Below are 13,603 nucleotides of genomic sequence, written 5' to 3'. Positions count from 1 at the left end.
TCCTAGAGCCTTCATCCAGTAGCTAATGGAAGCAGAAGTGGAGATCCACAGCTAAACACTGAGCTGAACTCCTGGAATCCAGTTGCAGAGAGGGAGGAGTGATGAGCAAAGGGGTCAAGATCAAGATGGAGAAACCAAAAGAAACAGCTGACCTGAACAAGTGGGAGCTCATGAACCCCAGACTGGTAGCTAAGAAACCCCCTGAACATGGGTATCAGTTTGGAGGCCTGAGCAATCTATGGGGCCTCTGGTAGTGGATCATTATTTATCTCTGGAAGCTCATTCCACATAAAGGGACATTCTCTCAGCCTACACACACTGGAGAGGGCCTAGATCCTGCTCCAAACAGTATGACAGACTTTGAAGATCCCCCATGGAAGGCCTCAGTGTCCCTGGAGAGCAGAAAGAAATGGGATAGAGGGTTGGTGTGGTGCAAGGGAAGCTCAGAGAGCGAGGGAACTGGGATTGACATGTAAAAAGGCTTGTTATTAATTTCATTAAAAATAGAAAAGAATGAAAAGACATAAACAAAAAAGAACTCTACATTCTAAGCATAAGTTGTTCCAAATATCAGTTTTGTAAATCCTATTCCCTTAAGACTTTGAAATAGTCAAGATTTACTTGTTTTTACTTTATGTGTGTTGGCATTATACCTGCATAATATTTGTGTATAATACTAATGCAGTGCCCTCAGAGGCCATAAGATTGCTCAAAGGTCCTGGAAGTGGACTTACAGATGGTTGGTAGCATTTGCATGGTTGCTGGAAATCAAATCCAGGTCCTCTGGAAAATCAGCCAGGGCTCTTAACCAGTAAGCTCTTCCCAGGTTGCCTCCCCAGTATTCTAATATCCTAATTAGATAGTCATTTTTTGGCAAAGATAACTCCATCTTGGTGTGCCTGTGTGCTTAGGGATGTGTGAGGGTGAGTGTATAGGTTTTAGTGTGTTAACATCTGTGTTGTATGAATTTTAGTGGTTACAACTCAGGAAGATACTTTTTCATGTAACTCATAGCAAGGATTTCTGTGTTTTTACTATTAGACTTATGGAAAGGGTCAGAGATTTATGACATGGAGAAATTTTTCTGATTCCTGTATAAGTAAAAGTCACTTTAACCTTTATTTCTGAGCAAAGAAAAACAGTCGCAGCAGCTGGAGGCACCAGAAGCAGCGATTGGGGCAGTCTGGGCTCTCTCTTCTGCTTCCCCAAGTGGTTATTGTCATGGCTTGAATCACTGTGGGAGGGGTACTCCAACCCTGCTGACAGTAATAAGTTGCCACATCTTCGGGCTGCAGGCTGCTGATCTTGAGAGAAAACTGTGTGCCAGATCCACTGCCACTGAACCTCGATGGGACCCCATTTGCCAAGTACTTTGCACTATAGATCAGGAGCTTAGGAGGCTTCCCTGGTTTCTGCTGATGCCATGCTAGCCCATTACTAATACTTTGACTGGCCTGGCATGTGATGGTGATACTGTCTCCCAGAGATGCAGACAGGGAGGCTGGAGACTGAATCATCTGAATGTCACATCTGGAACCTGGCATTTGGGAGAGAAAAAAAAACTCAAAACATAAAGACACATATAATACTCTCTTCAAAAGTCAGTTCACTTTTGCCACAAGCCGGGCAGCACTGAGCACACTGAGACAGGCACCGCTGTCCTCCATACCTGGGATCCAGAGCAGCAGCAGCCCCAGGAGGTGAGCGGGAGCCCTCATGTCTGCTGCGTCCTGTGGGGACTGACTCCTGCACAGGGTGTGAGCAGCCTATAAAAGGGTTCTCAGATCAGTGGAGTGTTCTGTTACATGCAAATCAGCAGGGCCTCGATGATGTGGGCACAGCTGTAGGGCAGGGCTCTCTCTTCTCAGCAAGTGACCCTGGATTAGCCTCAGGATTCAATGTTCTGCACCTGATCAAAGCATTTTAGGTATACTACAGGAAATACGGTTGTCTCTAAAAGACTCAGAGGACTGACTGCCTCTGCTGTCCTGAAGGTGGGTTTTTTTTTTTTCCCTGCATGGTTTGTTACACACATTTCTAGCCAGTGTTACCTGTTTCTCCATCTTTTACAAATGCATTTCAAAAAACTGGAATGTGTTTAGAAGTCATCTTCATTTGGTCATGTGCATTTAGAGAGGTCTTTGACCCCAAAATTCTGTGCTCCAGCTATCCTCTATACCACCAATCAATAGTGGGGAAATGTAAAAGAATAATAATGATAGGTATATTTACTTATTGATTATATAGAAATATACTTTTACATTTTGAGAAAATAAAAATATGTGAATAATTGTAATATATGTTAAACCGTTTAATCTCTCCAGGAGAGACCAGCCAGAAGAGCATATGCCACTGCCAATTTATTTTCTTCTAATAACTGGTTGATGATCTTTGTTGATCCTAATCAGGGTTTCGGTTTCAAGACACTCTGGCCCAGCACATGAAGAGAGAGCACTGGGGAGAAATATTGTATGGAAAACTTCCTCTGTATGTGGTAGATAGAAAAAAAATCTCACTCCTTTCTTCTGAGACAGTCAGCATGAGTAGTCTTCTGTCTCTGTGTCTGAAAATGTATATGCTACCTTTGAGTCCTGTGGTCACGATGAAAGTCTGTTCAAATGACTCATCTGCTCCTGTGAGGCTGTTAATGACTCCTCCTAAGGGCAACACCATCTCCCCGGAAGTTAATGAACACTGTTAACAAGGGTGTTCCTGTGTTGAGTACTTCAAGGCCTTGGACTTACAGAACATTGGCAAAGCCACTTCTTGATATGGAGTTTGCTCAAGCGTTATGGGAAAGATCTTAGTATGATTGTTGATGAACAAGGTATCTGTATGGGAAGACTTCCTCCTCTTGAATGTTTATGGCCTGAGGATGATGGTCTAAAAGAGAACTCCTATGGAGACCAGGTAATTCCACATCCTGTGCTGTACCTCATATACATGCTGTGGTCCTGTGTTGCAAAGGGTAATAGAATCCCACTAGATCCCAAATGTCCTGTGATTTTGACTCGAAAGCTATCCTTCATTCCTTTGTCGATCCTAATCAGGTTTCAAGACACGCTGCTGGTCAAGCACATGAAGACAGAGTACTCGGGACAATATGGAAAACATCCTCTGTGTGTGGTAGATAGAGGGAAAAAAAGATCATGGGATGTGACACAGCAATGAGTGAAGACAGTGTCCACTCATGGCTGTAGAGCATGTGGAGACACCCTTTACTCAGTAGTAGAGGATGGGAAACAATACCAAAGTATGAAAAGAACAAGCATGTAAATGTGTTAAATTTTGAATCATTTATTCCCAAAGTACAAATTATTTGAACCAAAAGGTAGCTAGTATACATAATTTTAATTAAGGAAAATAAAACTCTCATTTTCAAATCTATACATTTTAATAATTAGATTAATTGTGTAAGTCATGGGCTTTGTGCTCAGAACGCAGATGAAAAGAGGAAAGTTGTTTAAAATGGGGGACAGAGTTAATTTATTCTTGATTTATGAGGCAATAATTTCCACCCCGAGTCTCAGTGATACAGGACTTTAAAAGTTCAAGAGATTATATATATATATATATAACTTTTTCTTATTTTACATATCAATCCCAGTTCCCTCTCCCTTCCTCCCTTCCTCCCTTCCTCCCATCTCCCATCCCCCCTGACCCCTCCTGTCCCACCCCACCCCCTGCACTCCATAGGGAGAGTGACACCTTCCAGAAGGGATCATCAAAATCTGTCAAGCTATTTGGAGTAGGGACTAGGCCCTCCTTCCTGCCTCTAGGCTAAGATAGTACACCTCCATGGGGAATGTGCTCCCAAAGTCCTTTCATGCACCAGGGATACATCCTGGTTCCACTGTCAGAGGCCTCTTAGACTGCCAAGGTCTTCTAACTGAGACCCATGTTCAGGGGGTCTGAGTCAGTACAATACTGGTTTCCCAGCTATCACTCTGGTGATCCATCAGCTCTCCCTTGGTCAGACCAGCTGTCTCTGTGGGTTTCTTAGCTTGGTCTTGCCCCTTTTATTATCACTCCTCCCTCTCTGCATCTGGATTCCAGTTTGGCTCAGTGTTTAGCTGTGGGTGTCTGCTTTTATTTCCATCAGCTGCTAAATGAGGGCTCTATGATGGCATATAAGTTAGTTTTCAATCTTGTTATCAGGGAAGGGCATTTATGGTAGGTCTCTGGACATTTTTCTAGAGTTTTGAAGAGAAAACTGACTCTAGGGATGTTTTTAAATTATACAAAATAATGGTGTCCATAGTGCATGTTAAAAAAATGTACATTGGACATGATTGGGCACATTCAGGGTGGGGGAGAGAGAGAGAGAGGGAGAGAGAGAGAGAGAGAGAGAGAGAGAGAGAGAGAGAACATAAATAAAAGAGGGAGCCATTATAGGATTGAAGAGAAAACTGAACCTAAAGAAATGTCCAGAGACCGACAAGAATGACTCCAACTAATAATTTGAGCAACAGTGGAAAGGCTGCCATAAATGCCCTTCCCTGATAATGAGATCAGTGACTAACTTACCCACCATCATGGAGCCCTCATTTAGTACCTGTTGGAAACAGAAGCAAACACCCACAACTAAACACTGAGTCGAACTAGAATCCAGATGCAGAGAGAGAGAGGATAAGACCATGCTACAGAAACACATAGAGACAGCTGACCGGAACAAGGAGGAGCTAACAGGCCCCCAGACTGATAGCTGGGAAGCCAGCATGGGACTGACTCAGAACCCCTGAATATGGGTCTCAGCTAGAAGGACTGAGCAGTCTAAGGGACCTCAGACAGTGGAACCAGGATGTATTCCTGGTGCACAAAAGGACATTACGGGCACATCCCCCATGGAGGGATACTCCCTTATCCTAGAGACAGCAGAGAAGTCCTAGTCCCTACTTCACATGACTTGACAGATTTAGATGACCCTTCATGGATGGCATTACCCTACATGTGGAGTGGGAGGGGAGATGGAAGGGGAGGGTGGTCAGGGGACATGTGAAGCAGGTAGAGAGAGATAGAGGGAGGAAAGGATGGAGGGAGGGAGAAGGAACTGGGGTCGATATGTAAAATAAAAATAAAATAATTTTAAAAAAGGTACAATGGGCAATTTGATCAATATATAGTATATAGGCATGAAATTCTCAGACATAAATATTTATTAAACAGACTGACAGGCTTTAATAGGCCAAAAGAATTCTATATAGACTGTCCAAATGCTTAATGATCACCTCTGTCTCTGTCATTTTCCGAATGAGAACAGGAACAGAGAAGCTGTTAATGTAAATCTATAACAAGGCTCCCACAGGAACCCTCTGAGCTTCACACACTTGCTGTTCATTCACTGAGGAAGTGAAGAGATTTTAATGGAGAGAGGAGAGGGGGGAGGAAATGAAGGGGGATGGAAAGGGAGAGGAGAGGGAATGAGAAATGGAGATGGAGAATGCATAGAACATATAGAAAGAAATTGACTTATTTATTTTTATTTATTCTTTCTTCTTCAGTATCATGGCTTCAGTTTTTTTTCCTTATGTAGGCTGAATAACCTGTTGGGCCCTGGATGGAGTAAAAAAGAATCTGAATAATGGGTTTAACACAGATGTGATTAAAAGGCATAGGAATATGAGAATGGAGAAGAATGATAAAGTGATGTGGCCACAAGAAGTGAGCTGTGCAGGGGATGGAAGAATTATTTAGTAAGGCCTCCATTATGCTCACTTTGAAGCCCTACCATCCTCATCCATACTGATCATGGCACAATGATCCTGACATGATAATTCTTCTCCGTAAAACTGCGTGAGATTACATCTTCTTCATTTAAAGTCCACACTTTGTTAACTTTTTATGAGAGTCCTTGGAACAAATAGCACTGATTTGACTCAGAGAGCAAAACAGTTTAAAGATTCTGTAGTTGACTAAATTTCCTGGTTGAATTTTCCAGGGCTTTTTACGAAGAAGTAGATGAAGTTTGTACATTAGGAAGAAAACACAACGTATCATGTATGTAATGAATAGTGTGTCATGAAACCATGAAGATTTGGCAAGAAATATTGATGATCTCTGTGCCCAGCTCCTCTCAATCACTGTTGATTTTCAGTGCTCAGATCACATCATGCTGCGTGAGTACTTGTTAAGTAAGTCGGTCACAACCTAAGCAGGCTTCAATTACAGTTGATATACAACCTTGGTTTAAGAGTTTTGACTCGATTCCCTGCTTGTGCTTTGACTTTGAGGATAGTAGAATTAACTCTGGGGATTTCTTGAATCATAGAAGTCATTGCTACTTGGTCTTAGAGGAAAATACTGCTGAAGTACTGTTTATTATGCATATATTTACCACTGTCATTGGGAGCTATATATGACATTCTATGACTCGGTGTCCATCCTCCTTGTTGGCATTTCTAGGAAGGAGTAACGATCACATGCCAGGCAAGTCAGGATATTAATATTTGCTTACACTGACACAAGACAACAGGACATATGATGCTATACCCACATGTACACTACTTTAAATACATATGCATGTTATTGCATATACACACATAAGAGGGAGTATGTCAGATTTTGCTTTCTCAGAAGATGTCACTTTTATTAATATTATATGATTTACTTAGATCCATTTTTCTGAAAATTTTGTGATTTTATATTTTTTTGATCTAGGCAGTATTTTTTTTATATATATGTCATGTACTGGTGGATAACTAGGTTGATTACAACAAAAAGTCTGGATACTGAGGCTTCTGCAGAAAATAATTTTTAATTAAGTTACAACTCTTATTTGCAGTTTAGCTGATTCTATTGCAGAAAATGTTGACAGATTCTGTCACATATCAGTCAAACTTTTGACCATATTGCATTTTATAAGGCAAAAGTAGCTAGATTCTGACCAGGTGAAACATGTTTTATTGTAAATAGTTTGTAGAGACTGTTGTTCTGTTGACAATAATAAATGGCAGCATGTTCACCCTGCATGCTGCTGATTGTAACATCTTAAGAAGTCCTGGACTCACTGCCACTGAAGTGAGTTGATTGATTCCAGAAGTCAGATTGGATGTGACATTAATCCAGAGACTAGAACTTGCTTTTGGCTTCTGCTGGTACCAGTGGAAGTTACCAGGAACCATTAGGTGGCTTTTCAGTTGATAGTGACCCTCTCTCATTATGAAACAGTCAGGGAACCTGGAGGTGAGAAGAGAACATTTTTTTTCTTGCGAAAGTGTAGAGGGAAAGATCAAAGGAGGCAGAATTGAAAGCCATAAAGAGTTTCCACACATAATTTATACTACCTTAGTCCATCTGTGTCATAATCTTAATTATACTACAGATTTTCTCACATCTGGAACCATCCTCTCACAAATATGAATCTCATATGCCCCACCATGGAGGAAAATACCTGTCTTCTCATTCATGAACAGAACACATGTCATCATCAGTGATATTCAGAGTTCATCCTCTCTTCACATTCTCCTATCTCACTTCCCTTCAATAGTCATAATCACAGTAACTTTAAAGCTCCATCACTTACAGTCATATTGTCAACCTGTTATGAGAATATGCTGGTTCACCAGATGGGGAATTGATAAAATTTTTGACAAGATTCTCAAGTTTTTCTGACAATGACTTTTGCCCTTTACATTGGTCTTTGGAGTAATAAGGATACTTGAAGCAAGAATAATAGCTTAACTCTTAATGAAGTAGGGATTATATTCCTACTATAGAGGTCTCCAAACTGTGTTAACACCACAAGCAACATTTCTACTGTTGGATAGATCAAGTACACTTAGTGTTGTATTTTTCTTTTACTTTCTGTTAGAATACTTGGTTTCTTTTATTCCTTCCTTGAATCCATTTATTAGCAAATTTTCAGATATTTCTTTCACAGTTGGTCATTTTCAAATCTCTTTTTTTGGGAGTTTAAAGTCCTTTTTTATATAATATTTTATTTAAATTAGGAGCAAGCTTGTTTTACGTATTAATCCCAGTTCTCAAACCCTCCAGTCCTCCCCTGTCCCTACCCAACAACCTCCATCCCATCCCCTTTCTGCTCCCTAGAAAGGATGAGGCCTTCCATGGGGATATTTAAAGTCTGTCATATCATTTGGAGCAGGGTCTACGACCTCCCCGATGTGTCTAGGCTGAGAGAGTTTCTCACTACGTGGAAAGGGCTCAAATCTCTGTCACTGATTTGTAATTCCACATTTTCATCACAGAATATAGAGTAGTCCTTGGGTAACAAACTGATAACCTTGTGAGGATTAGAACATCAGTTTGATATCTAGAACCAATATGGAAAAAAAAGCAAGCAAATAAAGAAAAGGGGCGATGCCCAGAGTTTATAGTCACAGTAGAGATAGGTGGATTGCAGGGACTTGTCTGGCCAGCCTAGGCTTCTCAGCAGACTACTGTCCACTGAGAAACCCTGCTGTTGTGAGATATTTGTACACTCTGTGAAGATGTATTGTTGTGATTGTTGTAATAAAAAGCTGAACTTCAATAGCTAGCAGGAGAGTATATGTGGTACTTCTGGGCAGAGAAAGAATGTATGTATGTATGTATGTATGTATGTATGTATGTATGCCGAGAGAGTACAAAGTTGAGGCAATAAACTTCATGGAAGAACATATATTCAGAAATATGCATTAAGTTACAAAAACTAGACCTTTTGGCCTGCTGGGCCTGCTGCTTGGGGTGAGTGTTGCACCAGAGTGTGCAATGGGTCAGCTCTAAGTACACTGGACCCACCTATCACATGGGACTACCTTGAGGCCACACTCGCCCGATCTTTGGGCCTTATCCCCTGCCCTCTGCTGGAGGTGAAGCTGGAACCAGTTCAGGCCATACCCTTCCCCACATCCTTCCCTGGGAACTCCCTAGCTTAACTTCGCATCTTGCTCCCCCTATAACCTTGCCCTGGATGGTACCGTCCTGGTACTCTGGTCCATATATCACCCAGAGTCTATCTTCCCCTCACCCTTGGTCCTGCTGGGCCCACTGCTCTGGGTGAGCATTGGGCCAGAGTGTGGGTACAACACGCCCTCCACCTCTTTGGAACCTCCTGGGTCAGCTGTAAGCACACTGGACCTGCCTACCCACGCTGGAACACCTTGAGACCACAGTCAATGATCTTTGCGCCCCATCACCAGCCCTCTGCCAGAGAGGAGAGACCTCCAAGAGAGCTCGGATCATCCAGAGTTGCTGACATCGAACTGCTGACCCACCTACACCCACCGAGAGAGCATGAAGAGAGAGAGAGATGAGCTCAGATCATCTCTTTTGTTGCTCTGGTGTTTTGCTTGTTCCCAAATATATGCTCTGGAATATCAGGTTTTCATCAGTTTCACTTCTGGAAGCATATTTAAAACAATCCTCTACTTTCTATTATTTCACATCTACAAGTCTGTATTCTGCCTCATGCAGTAGAATTGAGGCTGATTGAATAATGCTTCACTCTTATTAGAAGACCAGTAAACACAGGAGCCAAAAAAAAAAAAAAAAAAAAAAAAAAAAAAAACCAAACACTATGTGAAGTGCTGCAGACAGCTGAGAGTATCAACAGGCACTGCTGAAATTTGAAGACACATCAGAAGATTATATCTAAGCAGCCTTCCCATTCTCTGCCACTTTTGCTCCAGCTTTTGTGAGAAAATGTGGAATCCTTCCTACTGCCAACTTTACTCAGTAATGTCCCCTACCCCTCAAACACTGATGTTTATAAGTTTATTTCCTGTATTTAAGAGAATATGCGCTGGAATGCCCACAGAAGTGTAGATTCTGGTAATGAAACTCAGACACCTCCTAGAAAATGTCTGTGTCCTCTGCTAACATAGAAAAGACATGGGTTCTATGTCATGTTGCAGATGAACAGAAAGAATGGTAGTTAAGGCAAAGAGAGGAGTGGTTAACCTCCTCAACTAAAGAGCAATGCTAAAAATGCAGTAATAACTGAGAAACAGTTTCACTGGATGATTCCCCAGGGAATATCTGGGAGAGCCAGGCCACACACTTCTCCTTCTTTGGGGGTTTATGTTATGACTTGAATCGCTGTGGGAGGATAGTTATCGTACTGTAGACAGTAATAAGTTGCCATATCTTCATGCTGGAGGCTGCTGATTTTGAGAGAATACTGTGTGCCAGATCCACTGCTGCTGAACCTCGATGGAACCCCATCTTTCAAGCTGTTTGCATCATAGATCAGGAGCTGAGGAGATTTCCCTGCTTCCTGCTGATACCATGCTAAATTACTGTAAACGTCCTGACTTGCCCGGCAATTGATGGTGACACTGTCTCCCAGTGATGCAGACAAGGAGGCAGGAGACTGGGTCATCTGAGTGTCACTTCTGGCACCTGAGATGGAAAATTGTAGGTACATTTCTACACAGTTACTGTCATTATACCAGGCTTTCACAGAGACAATGAAATACTAACCAGATTCAAAATAATAAATTTCCAATGCTATTTGAAAATTTATTTATAGAAATTAAAATTTCTTACCTATAAGCCAGAGCAACTGCAACATCAGGAGCTGTTTGGGGACCCTCATGTCTGTGCTGTGAGTTGTGTGAGGCTGATTCCAGCGCAAATGTGACCTGATTATGAAGGAGGGCAGTGGGCATGCTCCAGGCACATGCAAATGAGCCACAGCTGAGCACAGCCACAGGACTGGTCAAGTTGGTGACAAATTACAGATCTGTGTATCAGATCAGAAAGGCAGTACAGGTTTATTTGTGGGGAATGTGCTCCTCTTTGGATAGCAAAGAATAGCACTAGTATTTGAGTAGTTCTTTGTGTTTATTTCTGTTAGGTTCAATGTAGAAGTCCCTTGTTACATTTCCCTCCATGGTAGGGGCTGTCAAATGTGGTACAATTCTAGACAGTACATAAATCCTCACAGTGTCCTTTAATAGGTAAATAGAGGTGTTAATGAAGCCAGGCAGCTACTTCTTTTTTTTCTACTTGTGAAACTGTATTTTAATTAAGACTTCATTTCTCCATTCCTTTCTCCCTTCAAATTTTCCTAATATTGCTCTTCATTATTCTTCAAATTCATGGCCTAGTTTTCATTACTTTGCTATTTTATGCATACCAATGCTTGCATATACATATATGTTCCAAAATGTGTTATGTCTATTTAATGAAACCTGATCATAGGGATATGGGCAACCAGTTGGTGTGCTCTTCCTCAGGGATGAGCATCTCTCCTGCTCCTGAGTTTACTCAGTTGTCTATAATACTTTGTGGACAATCAATGTTCCACATACTCTTTGGTGTCCTCACTATTCAGTTCATATGGGTTAGTAATGTCAGCGAGACTTTGCATGTATATCTTCTGATGTTACTAGGAGTCAAAAATCTCACAGCAAACTCCCTGATCCTATTGCTCTTAGAATATTTCAATCCCACTTTCAAAAATGTTCCCAGAACTTCGGGTATAGAAGGATTGTGTATATGTAACCATTGGGATTTAATTCCAAAACCCCCCATTTAGCTTCTTGTTCACAATGATTCCCACAAGAGTAATAGAATTCTACTTGAAGACATAATTTACAAGGGATGATGGAATCTCATGTAACAAACATCTTTTCAGATGAATGATCTCATTTTACTTATTTATCATATCTCAGCTACACAAGAACTACTTCTATCAAGATCAGAGAAGGCCATGGGTTTTATACTCTTGTATTTATGCATATAGTCTTTCTGTATTATGCTGGGATCCTATCTTGTGATGTTTCAGATTATTGCACCTGACATCTATTCCTTGATCTATCAAATTATTGTCTTTAAGAATTTTGAGGTTTCTGTTAAAATGATACCTCATGTCCTTGAATGTGAAATGGTTTCAAACCTGCAAATGCTGTGGGCACCGTATTTCTTCCAGATCTTGAGAGAAAATGTCTCTACAGCAGTAGGGTACAGCTGCATGGTGAGAGAAATATGCATACGTGTGCCTGGGGGAAGTAAACATGGGGTGTTATACCAAAGTGTGGAAGATGTAAAGTGTGTCAACAACAGGGATAAGATTATGATGGTCCTACTGAGAGGTTGGTTGGGAGGAATTTCCCAGGTGCATACAATTATTACGTGAGGATAGAGAGATAGCTCACCTAACTACATCCTGACTTTCATCGTTGCCGCATTTCATTATATAGCACAGAACAGTCATCCATTCAGTGATTATATGGAGTGTATTTGTTTTCTACATACAAGCTGAACTGAAGTCATTGTCCATATCCCAAGTAAGGAAAGCTGGTGGAAGTCAGGTTCTATGTCTGCTATACCTGTCTCATGCTTTAAGGAGCATCAATAGAGAATCCAATCATCTGTCTTATTCTCTGAGAATTTAGACAGCACTTTCTTCATATCTGTTTCATGGTTGGATTGATACAGTGTCTTAATGTGTTCAGCTAATTACCAATACCATCAGTTCCCTAATGAAGTTACATCTCTGAACATGTCACAATTATTATTGGTCATAAGATATGATACAAAAAACTCTGGGTCAGTCCCAGTCCACACCAAATTTGTTATGCTCATACTCTTTTAAAGGACTATTTTCCAGTACATGCTAATGCCATAGAGAAAATAAAAATACAGTCAAACTATAGTCTAATTCTTGGACTGCTGGTTAAACCTCCATGGCATGAATAATGTATTATCCATAGAAGTGTGTAAAATGATGAGGTCACTCGGTAGAAAAATACATTGTTACTAATTGGGATTGCTTAATTCTAATATCATGTATTAGGTCCCTGGAATACTGTCTACATTTTAAATAGAAAAGGACACAGAGAAACCTTAAGGTGCTTCTTATTTACTTTTGAGAATGTACAGACCTTCAGATCCTTCCCACAACAGTGACAAGATTCTTTGAAGATCATGAAGTTCACACTCATATAGGTTCACAGGTAAGTCCTTCATCACCACAAGTATAAACTGTGGACAGCCTTCCAAATAGCAAAATAACCCACCAGGGGATAAAAAGCTCATTTCAATAGATTTATACCCTTAGCGATATTCTTGATTGGGAAAAAAATGTACATTTCAACAGCTAATGAATTGTCATACTATTCAAATATCTCACTTCCTATAATGATCCTTTGAATCAGAATGGAGATTTGGATGCCAGTTTAATTAGTTTAACATGTTTTCTTTCTGACTTACATGATTTCTTCTTATGGCCTTTATGTTCTCAAATTTGGGAACTCTGAGATGTTAAACAGCATCCTCCATTCAGGTTATAAAAATATGCAATTCTGTTGCTGCATCCACAATGCACTGGACAACAATGGCTGAAGTAGGTGTTACATTTACCTTCCTTATCCAGCAAGATCATTATTCAGCATCAGAGATATAGATTAGGCTTTTCTCCATCTGCATCATAAAGAATTATCAGGATCTCCAGTCTCCATTGCCAATGAGTAAGTAAAATGCTAGGAGAAAATGCTGCAAGCCAAATGTATCAGAAAGTAGAAACTTCTATTTTCCTTAGTGGTATAGTGTTTGATGAAAAAAATCTGGATAATTCTGAATGGATGTACACTTATTTTCGCCTCACCTGTTAGAGGGAGTTTTGAGATAAGGACAGAATTGGGTTTGTCCAAATGTG

General features: G+C 40.7%; 1 protein-coding gene and 2 gene segments (V, D, J or C); all 3 read right to left on the bottom strand.

Moving 5' to 3' along the window:
• LOC127235735 (ribose-5-phosphate isomerase) overlaps window positions 1–13,603 on the bottom strand; it is an 877,486-nt gene that overhangs the window by 606,528 nt on the left and 257,355 nt on the right. The window lies entirely within an intron of this gene.
• Window positions 1,119–1,726, bottom strand: LOC127235848 (immunoglobulin kappa variable 1-39-like). The segment is given in 2 exon segments: window positions 1,119–1,537; window positions 1,670–1,726. Coding segments are annotated over 2 exon segments (468 nt in total).
• On the bottom strand, window positions 10,019–10,366 carry LOC127235847 (immunoglobulin kappa variable 1D-33-like). The segment is given in 1 exon segment: window positions 10,019–10,366. A coding segment is annotated over 1 exon segment (348 nt).

This window comes from Phodopus roborovskii, unplaced genomic scaffold, assembly GCF_943737965.1.
Source record: "Phodopus roborovskii unplaced genomic scaffold, PHOROB, whole genome shotgun sequence".
Lineage (NCBI taxonomy): Eukaryota > Metazoa > Chordata > Mammalia > Rodentia > Cricetidae > Phodopus > Phodopus roborovskii.
The sequence above is the reverse complement of the archived record's forward strand: the minus strand, read 5'-3'. Positions and strand labels throughout refer to the sequence as shown.